General features: G+C 46.2%; 1 protein-coding gene across 4 annotated transcripts in view; it reads left to right on the forward strand.

Moving 5' to 3' along the window:
- The window catches only part of LOC141271249 (killer cell lectin-like receptor subfamily F member 1), a 67,061-nt gene that overhangs the window by 13,229 nt on the left and 40,622 nt on the right, over positions 1 to 13,210 (forward strand). For 2 of the 4 annotated variants that reach the window (XM_073681370.1, XM_073681368.1), the window contains exons 2-3: positions 9,041 to 9,179; positions 9,794 to 9,904. In XM_073681370.1, the coding sequence (XP_073537471.1) occupies positions 9,092 to 9,179; positions 9,794 to 9,904 (199 nt within the window). In that variant the 5' untranslated portion in view covers positions 9,041 to 9,091. Of the gene's footprint in view, positions 1 to 8,536; positions 8,685 to 9,040; positions 9,180 to 9,793; positions 9,905 to 13,210 lie in introns of all 4 variants that reach the window. The other 2 variants (XM_073681369.1, XM_073681371.1) reach the window with 2 other exon arrangements.

The raw sequence follows: 13,210 nt of genomic DNA on the forward strand, positions 1-13,210 counted from the left end.
TGAGTATGACGTAGAACAGATGGTTGAGTCTGCAGAGCTGTTTACTCATACTATAGCCTAGGAATCAGAGGTCGACTCCAGCGCTTCTGTGAATCCAGACGAGGAAATGATCTGCACTGATGCCCAGAATCTTTATGAGTCGAAACCAGGACCAGACGCAGAAGGTTCTGACCATAATGTAGACCCTCATTCCCAAACTGTAACTCCTGTTGGTGGAGACAATGAGGAAGACGATGATGAGACTCAAATACCTGATTGGAGCGACAACTTTAGTTTTTTGTCAGGGCAGGAACAGGTTGGCTCTGAGGACGACGGGTGTGATAACGCACAGGGTGATGATGATGAGGTTGGAGATCCCACTTACTGTCAACCCACAGTCAGCCAAGAGATGAGGTCAGCAGAGGAGGTGGAGGAAGATGCTAGTGACGACGAGGTCAGGTTGCACCTTCCTGGACAGAAACGTAGTACTGGAAGCACGTCAACAACTGCATCCTCAAACACAACTCTGCCTCTCACCACAAGTCGTGGTGGCTCTTCAGGTCGCATGGGTGCTAAGCCTTGCATAGCCTGAGCATTTTTTCAGATCGATAAAGATGACCCAACTCGTGTTATCTGTAACATTTGTCAGCAAAAGCTAAGTAGAGGCCAAAAAATACATAGTTTGAGTACTTCATGCATGAACCGGCACATGGACATGAAGCATAAGTTGCAGTGGGAAGCTCAGTGTGCTACAATGCGGCCTAGCCGGCCGGGCCAACCACCGTCTGCCATATCTTGTGCATCCGCGGCCTCTTCATCCTCTGTGACTGGGGGGACAGCAGTCACACCTGTTTTGGGGCGCAGACCTGCCACCTCTTTACCCGCAACAGCCAGCGTGTTTGGCAGGTCATCATTTTCTTTGGAGGTGGTAACACCAGCTGGTGTTGAGCGCTGTCCGACATCGATAGCACCACCTTTGGATCAAGGCAACCTAACATGTCCGCCTGCATCTTCCTCACAGACCGGCAGTTTGCCGGGGACACCCTTATCAACCCCGTCTAAGCACAATAGCCAGCCCTCGGTCCCTCAGATGTGGACAAGTAAAAGACCATTTCCTCCTAGCCTTGAGAAAGCTAAGAGGTTGAATTTCACCATCTGCAAGCTCTTGGCTGCAGAAATGCTGCTTTTCCGCCTGGTGGACACAGAGGATTTTCGAGACCTTATGTCCGTCGCAGTGCCCCAGTACCAGATGCCCAGTCGGCACTACTTCTCAAAGAAAGGTGTGCCTGCGCTCCACCAGCATGTCGCACACAACATCACCGCTTCTTTGAGAAACCCTGTGTGTGACAGGGTGCATTTCACCACAGACACTTGGACGAGTAGGCATGGACAGGGGCGTTACATGTCGCTGACTGGGCACTGGGTAACTATGGTGACAGCAGGACAAGGGGCTGCAGTCCAAGTCTTGCCGTCCCCACGAGTTGTGCGTCAATCCTCTTTATGTCAAAGTTCCTCCACTGCTTCTGCCTCCTCAACCTCCTCTCGGTCTTCCACCTGCACCCAAAGCCTGTCTGGTCATGCCACAAGCTTTCTAACTGCGCAGAAGGGATCCTGCACACCTCCTTACTATGATGGCAGTAGGGCTCAACGTCATCAGGCGGTTTTTACTTTGAAATGTCTGGGAAATGTGAGTCACACAGCTGAGGAGTTGTGGTCAGCTCTGGAGAACCAATTTCATGAATGGTTGTCTCCACTGGACCTGAAACCAGGGAAGGCCGTGTGCGACAATGCTGCAATCCTGGGTACGGCCCTTCGCCGGGGCAATGTCACACACGTGCCTTGTATGGCTCACGTGTTGAACCTGGTTGTCCAGCAATTTTTAGCCCACTATCCCAGACTAGATGGCCTTCTGCAGAGGGCACGGTCGCTGTGTGCTCACTTCCGCCGTTCGCATCCCGCAGCTCAGCGACTTACATCTCTACAGAAGTCGTTGGGCCTGCCACTTCACTGGCTAAAATGCGATGTGCCTACCCGGTGGAATTCAACTCTGCACATGTTGCAGCGACTGTGGCAGCACCGACAAGCCCTGGTGCAATACGTTCTGACGTATAGCCTGGGCCAACGAGATCCAGAGGTGGGGCAAATCACGCTGGAGGAGTGGTCTCAGATCAGGGACCTATGCACCCTTCTGCACAGTTTTGAAATGGCGACAAAGATGTTTAGTGCTGACGATGCCATTATCAGCATGACTATTCCGGTGATTTACATGCTGGAACACATGTTAAACAGAATTCGGAGTCAGGTGGTGGCACAAGAGGAGGTGGAGGAAGTAGAGGAGGAGGAGTTGTATGCGGAAGGGCTAACATCTGCAAGGTCCAGACGGTCGGCAGCACTAAGGCGGCAGGCATGTGAGGGTGGGGGAGATGGTTTTACCAGGACGCATGGTAGCAGCCAAACTAGTGAGGAAGGTGGAGGAGCCCAGGAAGAAGTGGAGGACGAACTGATGGAAGACTCATCAGATGAGGGAGACCTTGATCACATTTCTGTTGTGCGAGGTTGGGGGGAGAGGACAGAGGAAGGAAGCATGATTGTTACCTTGCCACCAACACAACAGGGACTTGGTGCTCCTGGATGCGCAACACACATGAGTGCCTTCTTGCTGCACTACCTGCAACATGACCCTCGAATTGTGAGAATTAGAAATAATCCTGACTACTGGGTTGCCACACTGTTAGATCCCCGGTACAAAAGTAAATTTGCAGAAATTATTCCTGCCATAGAAAGAGATGCACGCCTGCAGGAGTATCAGCAGAGACTGTTGCAGAATCTTGCATGTGCTTTTCCACAAAACACCAGTGGTGCACGTAGTGAATCTCACAGTTCCAACTTGCCAACCGTGGGACCGTCAAGTGTTCAGCACCCAAACCGTAACAGAACCACAGTATCTGCTGGTAACATCAATTTTGCGGAATCATTTCACCACTTTTTTAGCCCATCCTTTGCAAGGCCACAGGAGACAAGAAGTCTGACACATAGTCAACGCCTAGAGACGATGGTACAGGAGTATCTCCAAGTAAACATTGAAGCCATGACTGTGTCACTGGACCCTTGATCTTTTTGGGCTTCCAATCTGGATAAATGGCCGGAGCTAGCCACTTACGCCTTGGAGATCTTGTCATGCCCCGCAGCCAGCGTTCTGTCTGAACGTGTGTTCAGCGCTGCTGGTGGTCTGCTGACAGATAAGCGCACGCGGCTCTCCACTGATAATGTAGACAGACTCACGTTCATAAAGATGAACAAATCATGGATCCGAAACGACTTTTCTACCCCTGTGTCATCCTGGGGAGAGTAAAAGCTTGATGATTGGTTAAAATCACCCTACCAACCGTTTTAAGCTTTCAAATTACTAATCATATTTATCTGTATCTTGCCTGGAAAATAATTTGGGCTTTGTAGCAGTGTGCACCACTGATTCTATTAGGCCATCTATAATAAGCTCCACCAGATTTAAAATTACTAATCATGTTTATCTGTATCTTGACTGGAAAATAATTTGGGTTTTGTAGCAGTGTGCAGCACTGATCCTATTAGGCCATCTATACTAAGCTCCACCAGATTTAAAATTAATAATAATTTTTAGCTGAATCTAGCCCGGAAAATAATTTTGGGGCTCCGAGATGCGCAAGACACATAAGTGCCTTCTTGCTGCACTACCTGCAACATGACCCTCATATTGTCAGAATTCGAAGTAATCATGACTACTGGGTTGCCACACTCTTAGATCCCCCAAACTTTTCGATCAACCTTTTCATTTTAATAAAGACCAAAAAAATGGTCATTTTTGAAATTATAAGCATTAGCAGGTTATTAGAAACTGAAATCAAACAGTTTTCAACTCAAAACTTTATTCTAGGTGATGTTACATTTTCACATAGGACCCCTTGTTCGAAAGGAGCTTCTGAACTCTCTCGTCCATTGAATTTGTCAGGTTTTGGATGGTTTCTGCTTCAATTGTTTTGCATGAGGACAGAATACCCTCCCAGAGCTGTTGCTTAGATGTGAACTGCCTCCCGCCATCATAGACACTCCTTTTGATGATGCTCCAGAGGTTCTGAATGGGGTAGAGGTCAGGGGAGCATGGGGGTCACACCATAAGTTTGTCCCCTTTTATGCCCATATCAGCCAGAGATGCAGATGTTTTATGTGCAGCATGAGATGGTGCATTATCATGCAAAAAAATGATCTTGCTGTGAAATACACGGTTCTTCTTCTTGAACCATGACAGGAAGTGCTGTTTGAGAAAATCCACATACATTATGGAGTTCATCTTTAGCGCCTTCAGGGATCCTAAAGGGGCCGACAATCTCTCTCCCCATGATTCCAGCCCAAAACATTACTCCACCTCCTCCTTGTTGGCGCTGTAGCCATGTTTGCGTGGGGTGTCCATCAACCAGCCATCCTCCACTCCATCCATCTGGACCATCGAGCGCTGCACGGCACTCATCCGTGAACAAAACAGTTTTGAAATCAGTCTTCATGTAATGTTTGGCCCACTGGAGCCGTTTCTGCTTGTGTGAAGTGGATAGAGGAGGTCGCCAGGATGGCGTATGCACAGCTGCAAACCTCTGAAGGACCCTGCACCTTGTTGTTCGGGGGACGTTGGAGGCACCAGCAGCTTCAAAAACTTGTCAGCTGCTATGACAAGGCTTTTTTGCCACTGCTCTTTTAACCTGACGTAATTGCCTGTAGGAAAGAGTCCTCAATTTGCCCTTATCAGCACGCACACGTGTGTACTGTGAATCAGCTACATACTTCTTGATTGCCAAGACACTTCATCCTGATCATCGCACAATGTTGATTGTAGTCATGCCTTGACCTAAACACTCCACAATTTGCTGCTTCTCAGCAGCCGACACATCCTTTTTCTTTCCCATTTTGGCAGAAAATGTAGGCTGCTTAATAATGTGAGACAGCCTTCTTAAGTAGTCTTGCCTTTCATTGGACACACCTGCCAAATTAATTAGCACAGGTGTCTGCAATTGCTTACAGTGATATAAAGAGCCCTGACACACATCACCATCAATGAGTTTAACTGACAAACAAACAAATTCTTCCCTTATCACTCCTAAACACTTTTTGCATAATAATTTGGAACACAGTGTACATGTGCTTTTCCACAAAACACCAGTGGTTCACGTAGTGAATCTTTCAGTTCTAACTTGCCAACCGTGGTCTGTATGGAGTTGTTCAATAAAGGGCCCAAAATTAAGAGAACATAGATGGGAGAGGTCTCTATGAATAGGAATTCCTAAGTATTTGATTCCCTGTGAGGGCCAGGCAAAGGGAAAGTTGGACTGGATGGAATCCTATATGGATTTGGGGAGGGAGACATCGAGGGCCTCAGACTTCGCTGCATTGATTTTAAAATTTGACCATGTAACAAAGTGATCTATTTCAGCCATAACAGCATGGATGGATATATGTGATTGAGTGATATATACTAGGACATCATCAGCAAATAGAGAGCACTTGTACTCGGTGCCTCCCACCTCAATCCACCTAATATTGGGGTTATGGCGAATTGATGAGAGCAGGTGCTCCGTCACTAGGATGTATAAGAGAGGGGACAGAGGACATCCCTGCCTTGTCCCATTGGTGATTGTCAAAGGTGATGAAAATGTTCTGATGCACCCCCTGGGCCTTGGGACACCCGGAGCCGGACCCTTTTTGGTGGATGCTGGTGGTTGTAGTCTTCGTGGCGGCGACCCGGTTCCGTGGCTCAGGGTGGTCAAACCAGTGGCGGAACTATTTATGTGGTTTTGATGTTTAAATGTCCGACTACGCCACCCGTGGATTGCGGTCAGAGTGAACCGCCGCTGCAGGGCAGACCGCTGAGGCTGGTGTTGTGGGTGCAGCAGAGCGTAGCATAACTCCCCACGGGAGGAGTATAGCCTCAGGGCAGTGTATGCGGAGGATGGGGGTGATGGTGCAGGGCAGCAGCAGTAACGACACGGAGTCAGTGATGCAGTCCAGGGCCTTTACTCACAGTTCTTATTATCCAGACCACGTCTGCAGGTAACGGCTGCCCACGTCGTACTGTGCTCACCAGGTGAGGGGCTCAGACAACTCCCAGATAACTTTGGAGCGCTTCACATGGCCCCCTTTGTGTGTCCTTTGTCTGGCCTTTCTTACCAACCCTTCTGTCCGGCTGCCTCGGGCCTCCTCTTGGTAAACTTGGCGCCAGTTTCCCTGACCCTATGTGGTGCCTTCCTAGCGGGTGTAGCGAGGGGCTGCGCCACATAAAATGTCACAGCCTCCGGTTTCTAGCTGAGGGTCGTTTCCTGCCTCCACTAGTTTCGGGGACCGGTCTCCCCCTTTGGCCTGACCCCTCCACGCAGGTGGATTCGGGCGTGCGGTGGCGACTCGCCCATCCGCACCCCTGGGATCCCTTCATTCCTCGTTCCTGGAGCCTTCTCCGCTCCTCTTCCTTCCTTCTCCCTCTTCCAGGCCTGGGCCTCTGTTACTAGGCCCGCCTCCGGAGCAGAGCTCATGCAGAGCCCCTGCTCCCTGCCACTTCTGCTCAGACTTCTCTGCACTGAACTAAGATGGTGCCCACCTTTTATACTCCCTTCTCAATGCACCCAGGAACTGCTTCCTCCCTGCTCCTGCACTACAGGGTTCCCCTTCCTCAGTGTTCCCTCCCCCCACTCCTGCCAGGGACAGGGACTGTCGTGCCCATCTCAGAGGCATATTGGTCGCCCTGCCCCATGGCAATGTGGTGTAATGCATGCAGGTGTCGGGTCCTGATCCACACTCCATCCTTAAATGAGAATGAGATATCACACCTCTGGGTGAGGTGCAATACCTCTGTAGCAACCGAGCCCTCAGGGTGCTACAGTTCCATTTATCTTCAGCCTAGGTGACGTATTGTGATACAGGGCCGTGATTTTGGCTATAAAAGGGTCCCCTAGACCCCTACCCCAAGCTTTTTAAGAGAATCATATATGGCGTGCCAGGAGACTCTATGGAATGCTTTCTCAGCATCCAACGAGAGTATCTAATTACAAATTTTTAACTGCATCTAGCCCTGGAAATACTTTGTGCCTAGTAGCAGTGTCTGCTAGTCAGCGGATTATCCCGGCTGTTAAGCAAGCTACACCACCTGTAGTTTGGACACTTAATTTTTTCAAAGGAAATGCTTCGGGACCACGGGATACTCAGTGAAGAGCATCAGGAGGCACCCCAAGGCATAGGGGCTGGGACTGGCAGTAGGATGCCTTGCGGTGGACAGCCGAGCTCGATCCTTATAAAAGCTTTTTAACTGCAGCAGCTTTAGTGGACGCTACTGGAGCTGGAATTACGCGGCTGCTGGCATGAGACTTGCCCTCCAATAGATCCTTGTAAATGGATTTAAAGTGTATTCATTCAAATTAGAGAGACAATTTAAATTAAAAAGCTTAGAGCTGCCTCCACCACAGGGGGGCTCGCTCGACCCACCAGCGGACAGGCACCAGTATTGGGAGAGGGGGGCTGGCCGTCAGGGTTCACCGCGGCTCTGGCACAAACCCGGCGACACGGAGGTGGCACGGGCAGGAGCGGACTGAACGTGTCGGCTTCTCACTTTTTGGATTTTAGAAGGGCATGACATGCCTATATCTGTGTCTCCCCCTCCTTTTACTCCTCCACCTCTTTTCTTTTCGCATGACTATATGTACTTGTCACTTTTCCATGTGTTAGTTGTGTCTTCTGAGCAGTTTGTCAGCTTTTGGACACCTTTGAAGGTGTTTTCTATGTGTTTCTATGTGTTTTTGTTTGCCTGCCATTGGTTTTAACGGTGTTCGAAGGTGTTCGACGAACAGTTCGGCGAACACACGGGTGTTCGGAAAACCGAACCGAACTCGAACACTACGGGGGTGGCTCAACACTAGTAAAAACAACAACAAGAAAAGTTGTACTTTTCAATGTATGGTGATGCAAAAAAAAAAATAATTGTAAAAAATAGTTTTTTGTGGGCAACAGTAGCAAAGCATATAAAACCTATGTAAGTCTGGTATGGTTGTAATTGTACTCACTCAAAAAACATAGTTGTCAAATTGCTTTTTCAAATGATGAATGAGTTAAAAAAAAAGAATTAAAACAATTCCTGAACTGCTGGTGGAAGTAGGGGAGAAAAAAGCAAAAGTGAAAAACCTAATGATGTACAAATCTTTACAGGGCTAATTTAAATAGTACAGTTTTTATTGTTAATAGTATTATTAGTAATAGGGCTAATAATCAGAGAACATCAAATCTGCCAAGATTTGGTTTTGCCAAATAAGGTGGATTTTACAGGGAAATTTGATTTGCAGCACAATCTTATTGTGCGCTGAGGTTTTGATACACCCCACATCGAAGGCAATATAAGATATAAAAAGTAAAATTAATACTCCCCTCACCACTCACCTGTCACATGTCTCACCTGTCCCATTGTACCCAGTCTAGTCCTCTGCGCCTCTTCTTAACCATCGCATTGCGTCTTCTTCAGACTGCGTTACCCTATGTATTGTTCTCAACTCAGCTCCTCTAGGGAGGTACCGTAGTGACATCAAAGGTTTGTTCATGCTTGAAGGCCAGGCATAGAGTAAAGCAGGCTGAAGATGATCCGGGGCTCAGGGGAAGGAGAAGGTACAAAGGACCGAACAGCGGCTGGACGGATGAGCAGTGAAGTGAGTATTATATATTTTTTAAAACATTTCGCCAACCCTCTGTGGTTCAGCAAAATGATGGTCAACCTTGGCTATAATATGGCTGAATTCACGTGGAACTAATTGGGAAAAACAAAAACATATTCTGGAGAATACAGATTTTTGTAGAATTCAAGGAGAATTCAATTCCACTCAAATAAATGTGCTCATCTCTACTACTATTAATAACAATAATAATAATAATAAAATAATAATGTTATAGATTATCCCTTGACTATTTGAGGTTTGGCTGGGCAGCGTGAGCTGCAAATTTAAATTATTCCCATCATTAAATGGACTTTATACTTTTATCACTTCAATTTTTTTTTATTTTCTAGCAAATCTATGAAAATAATCTGATTTTAAATTAATTAAAATTAATCAAAAGTATGGAAGGTCGTGTTGAATATGCTCTTCTAAATCTTCCCTTGGAATCCAGTCATTCACAGTTGGATATTACTAATGGAGAAACAACTGGTAAGTTCATATTAGCCACTGTATTGAGCCTATTGTTTTTATTTTTAGTCATTTAAAAAAGGGGTTTTCTAGTTTCAGAAAATCATTTTTTCTAGATGCAGTTTATTATAAAAAAAAACAACTGTCCATTAATCGCCCTCTCAGGGTCCTGTGCTAAGACTGTCACTGCTCCACAATGTCTTTTTGTCTGAAGCCTTAAGTCATGATGACAGCACTGCAGCCAATCAGTGTGTGCTATATTCTTACATTATCTCCCATCTACTATCTGTAGGCTATAAAAAATAAGAAATACAGAGTGAGAAGCATGTGAGCATGTAAAAAGGGGTTGTCCAGGTAGTGGACAACCTCCTTAAAAAATCAGCATCAGGCCTACAAAATAGACAATATGCTTATAATGAAATAAGACAATATTGCAATGTTGTCATTTTTTAGATATTAATACAAGTTTATTTGGAGCTGTGTAAAGATCATTTATTAAAATGGTCCTGGGTCATGTACAGCAAAAGATGTGCTGTTACCTCAAAACAAAACTCGCGACACAAAGATAAAGGTATATTTTCAGTTATCTAAAAGACAAAAAAAAAATTAATGTATTTTCTGTTATTTTGTTACAGGTCCAAGAATGCAACACATTGAAAAGAAACAAAGTAATGTTCTGATTGTCACAATCATAGTTTTCCTCTTAATACTCATAATTATTCTCAGCTGTACAGTTGGAGTACTTGGTAAGAAACGCTTTCACATTAGAAGACTTTCTGGCCATGACTTTTGTTTTTGCTCTAATATAAATACTTAATTAACAATTTTTTAATTAATTAAAAATTAAAATGAATATATATTTTTTAAATGTAACAATTATTGTACATGTATCATTTATTTAGTGTTAGGGAAGAGACGTACTGCTGTATAACTCGTGCGAGGATCGCATCACACTTAATGGACTGGCCGGCACCTCTCCTGACCTGAGCATGACAAGGTGATGTATCTATGCAGCTGTCAAGCTCAGGTCAGGAGAGCAAATGGCCAGTATGAGGTTTACAATGCGATCCTCGCACGAGAAATACAGCAGTCTGTCTCTGCCCTTAAAGACAGGATTCTGTCCTGGGAGATTACCACAGCCTTTTCCAAAGCCTTTCTTGGAGAAAAACCTTTCTGATCTCATTCTTGACACTAAAAATATGATTCAGATGCACCAATCTGTGAAGTAGTAAGTTTTAGCTATGCAGCATCTCTAGTAAGATAATGGCTTAAAAAAGGTGTGATAATTCCAAAAAAAATAAATATGTTCAGTTGCATAACTTTAGAAATAGCTAAATATTACTAAATGTGAATGTCGGTGTGGTGGAATTTCCAATGTACTAAGGGAATGTCCAGCGAACAGTGATGTTGTTATGAAGAGCATGGACTGAGATAATTTAGAAAGAATAGTCCGAAATTAGAAGTAATAAGTCATACAATACTGAAAAAAACTGAGTAGCAAGTGAAGTAAGAAAAATTCCATACATTGTAACAGACAAAAAAAAAGTAGTACAGCTAAGAGGGTTTAAGAAAAAACAGACAAAGGTAAAAAGGATAAAAACACAAAATGTGAGCTTGGTTTAGGTTGGTATACATGCAGCAAAGGTAAAAACATGCAAATAGCTTCTACACAGAAAAAAAGAATAGGGTCTCTATTAGTGTTGAGCCACCCCCGTAGTGTTCGAGTTCGGTTCAGTTCGTCGAACACCCGTATGTTCGCCGAACTGTTCGTCGAACTGTTCGTCGAACACCATCGAACACCGTTAAAACCAATGGCAGGCAAACAAAAACACATAGAAACACATAGAAAACACCTTCAAAGGTGTCCAAAAGCTGACAAACTGCTCAGAAGACACAACTAACACATGGAAAAGTGACAAGTACATATAGTCATGTGAAAAGAAAAGAGGTGGAGGAGTAAAAGGAGGGGGAGACACAGATATAGGCATGTCATGCCATTCTAAAACCAAAAAAGTGCGAAGCCGACACGGCCAGTCCGTTCCTGCCCGTGCGACCCCCGTGTCGCCAGGTTTGTGCCAGAGCCGCGGTGGACCCTGACGGCCAGCCCCCCTCTCCCAATACTGGTGCCTGTCCGCTGGTGGGTCGAGCGAGCCCCTCTGCGGTGGAGGCAGGTCTAAGCTTTTTAATTTAAATTGTCTCTCTAATTTGAATGAGTACACTTTAAATCCTTTTACAAGGATCTATTGAAGGGCAAGTCTCATGCCAGCAGCCGCGGTAATTCCAGCTCCAGTAGCGTCCACTAAAGCTGCTGCAGCTAAAAAGCTATTTTAAGGACCGAGCTTGGCAGTCCACCGCAAGGCGTCCTACCTCCAGTCCCAGCCCCTGTGCCTTGGGGTGCCTCCCCAATGCTCTACACTGAGTGTCCCGGGGGCCCGAACCATTTTCTTTGAAAAAATTAAGTGTCCAAACTACAGGTGGTGTAGCTTGCGTAACAGCTGGGATAATCTGCTGACTAGCAGACATTGCTACTAGGCACAAAGTATTTCCTGGGCCAGATGCAGTTAAAAATTTGTAATTAGATACTCTAGTTGGATGCTGAGAAAGCATTCCATAGAGTCTCCTGGCACGCCATATATTATTCTCTTAAAAAGCTAGTGGTAGGGGTCTAGGGGTCCCTTTTATAGGCAAATTCACGGCCCTGTATCGCAATTCGTCACCTAGGCTGAAGATAAATGGAACATTTTCAGCACCTTTCATAATCACCAATGGGACAAGGCAGGGATGTCCTCTGTAGTGTTGAGCCACCCCCGTAGTGTTCGAGTTCGGTTCGTCGAACACCCGTGTGTTCGCCGAACTGTTCGTCGAACTGTTCGTCGAACACCTTCGAACACCGTTAAAACCAATGGCAGGCAAACAAAAACACATAGAAACACATAGAAAACACCTTCAAAGGTGTCCAAAAGCTGACAAACTGCTCAGAAGACACAACTAACACATGGAAAAGTGACAAGTACATATAGTCATGCGAAAAGAAAAGAGGTGGAGGAGTAAAAGGAGGGAGAGACACAGATATAGGCATGTCATGCCCTTCTAAAATCCAAAAAGTGAGAAGCCGACACGTTCAGTCCGCTCCTGCCCGTGCCACCTCCGTGTCGCCGGGTTTGTGCCAGAGCCGTGGTGAACCCTGACGGCCAGCCCCCCTCTCCCAATACTGGTGCCTGTCCGCTGGTGGGTCGAGCGAGCCCCCCTGTGGTGGAGGCAGCTCTAAGCTTTTTAATTTAAATTGTCTCTCTAATTTGAATGAATACACTTTAAATCCATTTACAAGGATCTATTGGAGGGCAAGTCTCATGCCAGCAGCCGCGTAATTCCAGCTCCAGTAGCGTCCACTAAAGCTGCTGCAGTTAAAAAGCTTTTATAAGGATCGAGCTCGGCTGTCCACCGCAAGGCATCCTACTGCCAGTCCCAGCCCCTATGCCTTGGGGTGCCTCCTGATGCTCTTCACTGAGTATCCTGTGGTCCCGAAGCAATTCCTTTGAAAAAATTAAGTGTCCAAACTACAGGTGGTGTAGCTTGCTTAACAGCCGGGATAATCCGCTGACTAGCAGACACTGCTACTAGGCACAAAGTATTTCCTGGGCTAGATGCAGTTAAAAATTTGTAATTAGATACTCTCGTTAGATGCTGAGAAAGCATTCCATAGAGTCTCCTGGCACGCCACATATGATTCTCTTAAAAAGCTTGGGGTAGGGGTCTAGAGGACCCTTTTATAGCCAAAATCACGGCCCTGTATCACAGTACGTCACCTAGGCTGAAGATAAATGGAACTGTAGCACCCTGAGGGCTCGGTTGCTACAGAGGTATTGCACCTCACCCAGAGGTGTGATATCTCACTCTCAGGTAAGGATGGAGTGTGGATCAGAACCCGACACCTGCATGCATTACACCACATTGCCGTGGGGCAGGGCGACCAATATGCCTCTGAGATGGGCACGACAGTCCCTGTCCCTGGCTGGAGTGGGGGTTGGGAACACTGAGGAAGGGGAACCCTG

Source organism: Phyllobates terribilis, unplaced genomic scaffold (assembly GCF_046119375.1).
Source record: "Phyllobates terribilis strain yellow unplaced genomic scaffold, ASM4611937v1 Scaffold_5__5_contigs__length_657084704, whole genome shotgun sequence".
Lineage (NCBI taxonomy): Eukaryota > Metazoa > Chordata > Amphibia > Anura > Dendrobatidae > Phyllobates > Phyllobates terribilis.